The sequence below is a fragment of the Astyanax mexicanus genome, chromosome 10 (genome assembly GCF_023375975.1).
Source record: "Astyanax mexicanus isolate ESR-SI-001 chromosome 10, AstMex3_surface, whole genome shotgun sequence".
Taxonomy (NCBI): Eukaryota; Metazoa; Chordata; class Actinopteri; order Characiformes; family Acestrorhamphidae; genus Astyanax; species Astyanax mexicanus.
Genome location: NC_064417.1, coordinates 1,700,779 through 1,711,453, shown reverse-complemented (window position 1 = coordinate 1,711,453; position 10,675 = coordinate 1,700,779). Strand labels below are relative to the sequence as shown.

Sequence of the window (10,675 nt, the reverse complement as noted above, 5' to 3'; positions counted from 1 at the left end):
CTCCAGCAAGACGTGCACCAACAATTTGTCCACTTTTGAACTCTGGTATGTCTCCCATAATGTTGTGTTCTTTGAAATAGTTTATTAAAGCTGATTAATTTGCACAGTGTAATTTGACTACTGTCTCACAATCCGCCACTGATTGATGGATAGTAATGTTACTCAGCAGAGTCGACCGGTTTCTATTCTCTTTCTATTGTGTTGATCAACTACTGCTATTTTAGCCTGAGGTCGTGCTCTGCTGAACACAATAGAAGCATTGACAGCCAGAGAATAGTGCCGTGATGGTGAGCTATCCTCAGCGCTTGTGAAATGTTTTAACGCTCAGAGTTCAGGTAACACAATAACTCAGAAAGTTACTTTTTAACAAAAGAGGAAACGACATAAAGCAGGTCAGCAGTTCCATGACGCTGTGGAGGAGTTTTCCCCCTCTATTGTTCACTATCAGATTATCAGATTTGCACCATGTAGTGTTTTCCCCAAAGCTGCAGCGTGCGAGGTGATGTCACTAATTTCCAAAGAAGCAATTTAGATTAAAATACACACCAGTTTATTTCCTTTTCCTGTTGTACGAATTATATAATTATAACACCATTATTTTTATCTCCCTCCCAAAAAAAATTAAAATTTCTAAAAAAAAAAAAAGATGCTTAAAATCGCTGTTTAAAAAAGTTTAAAAAGCTTTTAACGATAATTTAACACACAATATTGTTGTGATTAATACAATTGAATTCAATACAATTAATCAATACATTTCTTATTCATTTGTTTGCGTTTACATATCAACTATTTTAACTACGTTAAGACCAATACATTTTTTATCATTAATCAGATTTTTTGAATTATTGGAATTATACCATTAAAATATACATTTTTATGAAGAAACAAATCAACTCACAAATTTATGTTAATGTTAAAGTCTACTTTATTAAAGATGAAAAAGTGGACAGAGAATACTTATATATTTATATATTTATAAATTGATATTTGAAATGCTTGAATAATTAAAATGGAAATAATTTTTAATTGTGTTATTTAACATTTTTTTAAAGAATTATTTAACTTAACAAGACACCACATGTCGAATTACAAAGCTGTAAAAATGTACTTTAAGTGTATCAAAAAATACTTTAATGTGAATGTTAACATTCCCTATATTCTCTGTATATTTGTAATAATAAGTTCATTTTATGAGTAAATCTTAAGAAGAAAATCACATTTAAACAACTTTGCTGCAGGCAGACCCATTTACTCAATTTATATGTGTGTATAATATATTTTATTTTGGGTTAAATTTATTGCTTCACCGTTAAAACATCTTTTTTTTTTTTGCTGACCCAATTTTTTTTATAGGTGCTAAGATGTTCCATTACACATCTTGAGGAAATCAGTAAATCAGGACTCCATCTTCCTCAAAGTCATTTATTTTTAGGGAAGTTTACTCTACGTCTGAGTCACCGTTTCTATGACTGAACAGTGTGTTTATTTTAGATGCCATTGGGCAACTCCACCCACACTTTCAGTAATCAGAGAGGAAATCAGAAAATCAGCTTCTGGATTAAGAAAATAGTTTAGAACAAAGGATGGGAGGTTGTTCCTTGTCGTTTTTGTAAACAGAAACTCAAATAAAAGTTAAATGCCAGTACTGTTAATCCTACCTTAATTCACAAGCTTATATATTGTCACAGTCAAATGAAAAACAAGTAGAGTATTTCCATTTTTGTCGATTTTTAGTTCAGTACATAATTTAAAAGGACAAATTGTCCTTTACACTGTATCAAAATTACTTTATGAACGGACCAATAGAAATACATTAAATTGGACAGCAACTATATATAAATACAGCCCATTTAAAAATGATGTGTTTCTTTGATTTTATCAAATTATAAAACCTCTGGAATATAATCAAGAGGAAGATGGATGATCACAAACCATCAAACCACCAAACTGAACTGCTTAAATACATTTTTGCACCAGGAGTAAAGCAGCATACAGTTATCCAAAAGCAGTGTGTAAGACTGGTGGAGAAAGAGAACATGATGCCAAGATGCATGAAAAAAACTGTGATAAAAAAAAAAACATTAGAGTTATTCCACCAAATATTTGTATATTTCTGAACTCTTAAAACTTTATGAATATGAACTTGACGTTTTCTTTGCATTATTTGAGGTCTGAAAGCTCTGCATCTTTTTTTTTTTTTTGTTATTTCAGCCATTTCTGCATCATTTTCTGTAAATAAATGCTCTAAATGACAATATTTTTATTTGGAATTTGGAAAAAATGTTGTCTGTAGTTTATAGAATAAAACAACAATGTTCATTTTACTCAAACATAAACCTATAAATAGCAAAATCAGAGAAACTGATTCAGAAACTGAAGGGATTGCTTAATTTGACTGTTATTAACTGATGTAAATTGTAGTACAGTGTCAGTAGATGGCACTGCTGCTCATCCACCTGTTGAACCTCTTTGTCTCCTCTTGTGTGAGATGCTGCATGTCTCCGTCTACAGTATGTGTGATGTGTAGATCTTTCCAGGAAACTCCTCTTAATGGTCATGTTAGCTTTTTTTTTTTTTTTCTCTGCATTGTTCTGACCATCATGTTTCTGTGACTCAGCTTTAGGGACGATACCAGTTCATTTCTGCTAAACCTCACCCTCTTTCCTCATAGCTCAACCTACGACCCCCACCTGAGGAATTCAGATATGATGAGGGATTTGTATGGGAAAGTCCTGAGAGACTGAAAGAGTATATAAGAGACAGGAGGTCAGAACATCAGAGCAACCAAACCAAACAAGACATCTGACCTACAGTCTGACTCAGTCTGAGAAGGTAGGAACATATTTACTATCTGAATATTCTGTACAGAATAATGATATTGAATTAATATTGCATTTGTACATACATTATAACGTTTAATAATATATTATCACTGTTACACAATTTAAAAAAATATTAATATACATGTATAAAGATGTTTTGGTAACACTTTACAATAAGGGTACATTATAAATTAACAGTACCTACTATAGAAAGTCTCAATTAATTAGTTAACTAATTAACTGACATTAGTTTTTATATAATATTTATATATTATATATATTTATATGTTATTATATTAACCTTTACAAAATCATTCAACTAAGGTCTCAATTTATTATTATTCATAACATTACCAAGCATTAAAATGTAGTATTTTTTTAATAATGTCTCAGCTACGACTATCTTTAGTTCTTTGAGTATAGTGATTAGTTTATTTTGTTCATTTATGACATACGATCAAAATGTATTTCTTTGAGAATTGTCTCCTGTTAACTATTACAAATACTACTGTTTTTAGCTTAAAAATATATACTTAATATTTACTAAATAAGCAAAAACAACCTAGAAATTAGTGCTGGGCGGTATAACCAAAAATGTATATCATTGTATTTTTCAAAATTCTGACTGTTTCATGGTATATCACGGTATTTTTATTATTACTAGTTTATTTATTTATTTAATTTTTTTACATGACTGGACTTTTATATAGGTCTGTGACTTATTGTATTGTCAGAAGTACGTATAATATAAAACACTAAGGCATTAAATTAAGGCTCTAGTTACTTCTACTGAGCTGTCCCTGCATGTTTGTTTTGCGGCGCTGTTCTACACTGTGTGCTTCTACATAGCGCTCCACATCTACTCAGTGCTCCACAGCGCCTCTAGGGGTGTGGCGGTATGTGAAAAATGCATACTGGTTCTAAATTGCTGTGTGGTATACCAAATTAACTGGTATACTGCCCAGCACTACAAGAAATGTGTTAAAATATCTTATTAGTATTATAGTCAGTATATTATTTCACTGTCCTGTTTTTCCATCAACTGCTGTACGATATTTTTGGGAACAGTTTGCTTTCCTCTACGTGAAGCATGATGCTATAGCTATAACAGTGTTCAACAGGTTCCTTAAGGGAGTTGGTCCTCACCCCTATTTGCGTAAGAGTAGAAGAGTATGTTTTAGCCATTAAGCTGCTCATGAAACACTGCTTCTGCTTCTGGCTCTGATGGAACTCTCAGCTGCTCCATAAACAACCCAGAATAAATTTGTTTTTGAATGAGTGAAAAGAAGGAAAGAGAGAGAGAGAGAGAGAGAGAGAGAGAGAGAGAGAGAGAGAGAGAGAGAGAGAAAGAGAGAGAGAGAGAGAGAGAGAGAGAGAGAGAAGGGAGAGGTGCACAGACAAGAAGGTTTTTTATAGGAGGAAATACCTCTGTCAGGATGTCTCTTAAATGCTTGGACTCACAGTTCTCTCTCTCTCTTTCTCTCCATCTCTCTCTCTCTCCATCTCTCCATCTCTCTCTCTCCAGAGAGGCCTACACTCCCTGCATAAAAACAGCCCCTGTCAGGTAGACACAGTGAACACCCAGAGCTCAGACCCCTGAGGAGCAGAAAGCCACAAAGCCTGATACGTATATAAGAAGAGCAGGAGAGTTTCTCAGTCACCAGAACACCTGAAGATCCAGAACCAGAAGTCCTGCAGACATGTGCCCACAGGTGTCAGACGTTAAAGCCCTGTACGACCAGCAGGGATACCTGACCAGCCTCCCCATCCTCAGCCCAGAGGAGCTGCAGCAGGCCAGAGACGCCTTCGCAGACCTGGAGAAGAAGTTTGGTAAGTTCTAGAGTCGTATTGAGTGTGAGTTTTAATGTGCTGCTCTTTTATGACATATATAGTCTTATTAATCTTACTATTATTATATTGTAATAAAAAGGTGACTAAAAAGTGAATGGTTCTTTATGTTGGTGTCATTGAAGATTCACTTTAGAATGTCTGAACATGTCTTCAAGGGATGGATCTCTATAGTATATATATATATAAAATATCCACTTGATTACTATTCAAGTATTCAAGTAGTTTAGCAAAAAATTTGATTAAGAAATCCAATAAAAATAGCTGAATTTGAGCTCAGTAACTATATACAGTAGCTAAGTGCATATATATATATACTCTTAACCGGAGTACTCCCAAACAGTTCTTTCATAAACACGGCAATACGACAATGTGCAATAAAAGAGTTTCTGAAGGTTTTAAATAAGCTTCATCTTCAGCTGATGTATTTTCAAATATATTTAAAGGAGTTGAGAACCTTTTATAGTTTCATAACACAATGGTTTTGATATTTGCATAGTGTTTAAAGTGTCAAATATCCAAGTCAAAAAACATTTGGGATACTTAAGAATATATTTTTGATGGTGTAAGCAAAGTACATTGTAAATGTAAAAATTTAAAAGGGGGCGCAGAGTGGTCCAGCTTAAATAAAGAATAAAAAATTAAAAATAAATAAAAATAAAGAGCTGCCACTATGATTGAGCTGATTTGAATCCCTTTCATGCAGCTTGCCATCAGCTGTCAGAGCCCTGAGAGAGCACAGTTGGTGGGTACACTAGATGGCGCTTTTTCCTCTCATCACTCCTAGGTTGATGTGGATCAGCACAAAGCTGCGTCTGTGAGCTGATGTATTGGAACCAAGTCACTGCGCTTTGCGGGTCTTGCTGCATCAGCCTCTGTTTTGTCCGTTCATCACAATAAAATATTGATCTTGATCTTCTGCTGCAGGTGAGGACTACACAGCCTACAGTCTTCACAATGTCCATATGGAGTACGACTGGGTCATGGCGCTGGCTAAACACCCTAAAGTTCTGGAATCTATCACCGCAGTCCTGGGTCCTGATGTGCTCATGCTAGACTCCCGCTTCATCTGCAAATACCCAGTGTCCACACAAGACTCTGGCAAGAAACAAGACAGCAACGGCATCATTTCTGACCATCGAGAAAGTGAGACAGAGAAGGAATCGACCAATCAGGAGACAGACGAGAGTGACCCTGGTCTTCCTTATGTGGCCTGGCATCAGGACATGAAGTAAGTGTAAAAGTGTCAAACGTGAAAGAAGATCTAGAGTAGAAAAACACAAAGATATTTAAAGAATTGACATTCATTACTCTGTAGGTAGAATAGATTATAGATACTAGGGTTTAAAACACTATTAAAATACTTCTGTAGAAGTTTAAAGAAGTATCAACTCGTACATATACTTATAGAGCTTCCTACATTATTTTCGGGAGTACAGCATTAAAACTAAGCTTTTAAAAACATTTCCAGGCTGTTAAAATGATCAAAATCTGTTCAGAATGATGACGATTAACATTGCAACACTGAAGAAGCATAGACCTATTGTTTAAGAACAATGTTTATTAGTAACAGATCTCCGAAAGATTAAAACACAGACAATGCAAACAAAGATCCACAGGCCTAACCATCATCAAATTAGGCTATAAGAATGATGTCTGAATTACTTTCCTCTAATCTAATATAATTTAACATGGTTCAAGAATATAAAACACTTTCTAAACAAACAACAAACTTTTTTTGTTAGATTGAGATTATAGCCTGCTTCAAAAAACACACCAAAAAAAATACAGCAATATGACTATACACTTTACAGTCATTAAACTGAAACAGACCAACAACATTAACATCATTTACAATAACTTTCATCTACTCTTATAATTAAATAGTAACTAACCATGTTTAAGAATATAAAACACTTTATGAACAAAATATATATCTTGAGCATATAGCCTAAGTGCAAAAACACACAAAAAACCCCCAGCAAAAAGGCTATGCACTGCACTTATTAAACCCAAATAGAACAACAACAATAACACAATTTACAATGACTTTCCTCTAATCTAATAAAATTAACAATATTTCAAGAATATAAAATACTTTTTTTTTATTTTAAGCAAATATCCTAAGTGCAAAAACACACACTGCACAGTTATTTTATTTTTTAATACAGTTTGATTTGTTACTTTACCATATTGTGATTATCACACCATAGCTTTAGATCAAATAAAAAATGGCGTTAAAAAACAGACGCCTACATCACAGACCATTATCTCGAGCCTGAACCGACTTGACCTGAGGAAAGTGGTGGGAAATCTCAGCTTGAGTTCGGGTGAGATATAGGTCTGGCTTGGGCAGAGAATGTAAACTCTACTATAGATCTGAAGGCCATGATCTCAACAGGAGTCTTGATGATGATATTATTGGTTTTATAGGTACTGGGGGCTTGATGGAGGTCCGGTAGTTTCAGTCTGGCTCGCTCTGGACGACTCTCTGGAGGATAACGGTGCTCTGCAAGTCATTCCAGGTACAAAAATATCATCCAGACACATTTATACATTTTCACAAACTTCCCTTTCCCTGGGTTTTCACGCCACGGCGGCTCTGAGACCCTGCGTATACGTCAATAAGGAAACTGTGAAACTATAATTACAGTATGTTTCCTCAGCTCTATTCAGAGGCTGTTTAAACAGAACGTGAGCAGATCCTTTCCTGTTAAATCAGGCTCAGGACACTGGGTTAAGTATTGGGTTTAATTATAAGCTCTGTTTCTTCTTTATTTCTACAGGAACTCACTGCTCTGGCCTTCTGCCCCACCGTCAAGCTAAACGCTCCGGGAACATGCTGTCCGTCAATCAGGAGATCCCAGAGGAGCTGGTGGAGAAAGAAAACGCTCTGCTCTGCCCCCTGCTGGCCGGGCAGATGTCTGTAAGTATTTTTTTTTAAATATGATTTATACCAGGGGTCGGCAATAATTGCAAAAATTCTGTTTTTGGAAAAGGAAGTGTAATGGGATGCAGGATGGAGTGCTACAGTAGTACTTGTAGCTCTCCAGCCCAGAGGGTTGTTGAACCCAGTTGCAGAACAGTTGATCTCAAAGCAGGTGAACCCAAGAAGAAAGGAATAAATAAAATAAATAAATAAATAAATAAATAAACACACCGCTCCTCCCGGGATCAAACCCGTGGGACACGACCAGGAAACAAAAACGCCCTTATAAGGATATAGTGAGCCCAAGAACAGGCGGACAAGCGAGAACAAGCGGAAACTAAAGTCATGCAGAGCAATAGAGAGAGAACGACAGGGGGAGGGATATAAACAAAAGCTCACCAGAGAAGCTTTTAATTATTCTTTTTTTTTTTACATTAATGATCTATATATCGTATTATAGTTCAAGCAACCTCATGGGCCTGATGTTTTATGATTGTGTGCCACATCCCGCCCAACACATTTGTTTATTTGCTATTTATTTATCTAATTTAACATAAAAACATCTAATCAAACATAAAATCTGATTTGTATAAAGGTTAATGGTCCATTTTTGTCTTAAGTTTTTATTAAAAAATGCAATGTATTAATCCAAAATGTTTAATGTCCAAAAAAAGGAGAATTCAGTATTTTTGCATGACATTTAAGATATATATATGATATATGAATTTATATTAAGTGTCAGTACAGTACATGCTATTTTTAAATCTAATGTATTAATAATCTTTCTTACATACTGTAGATCCATGATGGACTCTTGGTGCACGCTAGTGATCCCAACACGTCTCAGAGGAGGCGCTGTGGCTTCGTGATTCGCTACGTCCCGACTGTCGCTTATCCAATTCAGGTAAAACTCAAATGCTGCCTCTTTTAATTCTGATTGATCATGTTGTGATGCTCATTGCTATTTTACACCCCGTCAACAGTCTATGGTGTCTTGGTGGCAGAAAACACAAGTACTAGTGACTGATTAAAACCCTGACAACAGTCAGTCAACAGTCAGACATCCATACCTATTGTAGATACGTTACATACAAAAGAACACTTTTACATTAACAATAATCAGAATACACTATAAAATAGCATTGCTGTTCCTGTAAATGAGCTGCATTTCCTCTGTAGAGAGGAGCTGAAGCACTGCGCTGTTAAAATAGCAATCCGGCAAAGTCAGAGTGCACCTGATTTTTAAAGGGAATAATGAGCAAGTGACACTCTGATTATTTTTTTTCACGTTACACCCAAAATTAACCACACTCATGATTAATTAAGAGAATTAGTACATGACTTTTGCTTGTTTCGAGCAGCGCAAGCTGTACTTTTCCTGTCATTATGATAGCAAAGACACACTGACATGCCCTAAATCAAGCTGCACGGTGCATAGAGCCCAAATAATCTAAAATGCTTATTTTTTTATTGTATTTTTTCAGGATCCTGAACGTCCCAGACATTTCCCGGCCACAGCTCTGGTCAGCGGCGTCGACAAGTACGGCCACTTCGCAAACCAAAAACCGGAAATGTGATTTAATAACTACGACATACTGTACCGCTGTACCTTCACATCTCTAAAATAATTGATCTATTTAAACTAATTACAGCATGTAAAGAATATTCTGATTATTTATATTTATCTGTTACAGAAGGAATCACGGTTAATTTAAAAATGTGAATAATCTGGTAGCATTAATTTACTGTATTCTCCATGTATCCTGTATGTCTTCATGTATCATTTTGCAGTCTTATAAGTAAGACTTACTTGCTGTTTGCTGCCTTCCTTTCTTGACTTGAAATTCTTAATAAATTATTTATCAAGAATTTTGTGGTTGACTTCTTGTGTTTATTTTAAAATGTCATATGTATACAGTTTAAACTACAGTTTAAAAGGTTGCTTCATGGATGAATTGAGGCATTTTAATAATAAAAAAAACATATATTGACCATTTTTCCATTTTCTGGGAAATCTGTTATTTTCCTTACTTGTCTAAAAAATGTCTAAAAGTCTTAATAAAGCACATTTTGATTTCATTATACTTTTATTTATTGCCTTGTGCTGATCAACTTCACTTTAAGAGTGATGAGGGGAAAGAGCACCATCTACTGTACCCACCCAGAGAGAGCAAGGCCAACTGTGCTCTCTCGGGGCTCCGGCAGCTGATGGCAAGCTGCATGACCGGGATTTGAACCAAATCCATGTGTGTATTATTGACTTTTTTCTAATGTAGTTAAATAGCAAGTTGTGGGGAACGATATCACTATGATATAGATATTAAACCAGGACTGCATGGACATATTTTGTAAATTATTAGAAAGTAAGAACTTCTAGGTATTGGGCAATTTCTAAAAAAAAAATGTATATGTAATTACTACATCACTTTTAAACATTCGTGTTATACGGCATCAGCAGCCGGAGTCTGAGAGAGTTAATTGGCCTTGCTCTCTCTTCATAGTTTGAAGCTGGCCAGCACAGTCATTTTCAGTTGCTGTGTTGCTTTAGATTCAATTCATTGCTGTTAAACATGGTGGGGGTGGTTTTTGACCTTTAGAAAACATATGGGTTAAAGAACTTGTATTACTGTAATAAAAAAATTGACAAAATAAACTTTTTTACAGGTAAAATTAGCATTTGCAAATTAACCAAGCACCTATTAGCATTCTTACGTTATAAACTATACAGGAAAAACATAACAAGACTAAAAATAATATGAATTCTCTTCTCTTTTATGCCTTATGCAACATCACATTAACATTACTAACATTACTAACAGCACTATTACACAATCGACTAGCAGGTGTTCGGTTCCAAAGATGTAATATTATCTAATTATTATAAATGAACTTATAATTACAATCCTAACATTTACATTATCTGTTTGCTCTAGATACTGATGCAGGGCATTCTCTGGAGAGAAGTAGCTGCTTTTTATTAGAGTTATGAAATAACTGGGAGGAGAAATATGGCTAAGAAACATTCAAGCCCCTCCTCCTTTCAAGGCCCCTCCTTCTCCTCCTCCTCTAAATTTAA

General features: G+C 35.1%; 1 protein-coding gene across 1 annotated transcript; it reads left to right on the top strand.

Moving 5' to 3' along the window:
- Nucleotides 1-2,761: 2,761 nt before the first annotated feature.
- Nucleotides 2,762-9,467, top strand: zgc:174917 (uncharacterized protein LOC565650 homolog). The gene is made up of 7 exons (XM_007228414.4): nucleotides 2,762-2,832; nucleotides 4,348-4,652; nucleotides 5,598-5,901; nucleotides 7,104-7,195; nucleotides 7,457-7,596; nucleotides 8,399-8,503; nucleotides 9,084-9,467. The coding sequence occupies exons 2-7, from the start codon at nucleotides 4,523-4,525 to the stop codon at nucleotides 9,174-9,176; spliced, it is 864 nt and encodes a 287-aa protein (XP_007228476.2). The 5' UTR covers nucleotides 2,762-2,832; nucleotides 4,348-4,522; the 3' UTR covers nucleotides 9,177-9,467.
- The last annotated feature ends 1,208 nt before the right edge of the window (nucleotides 9,468-10,675 follow it).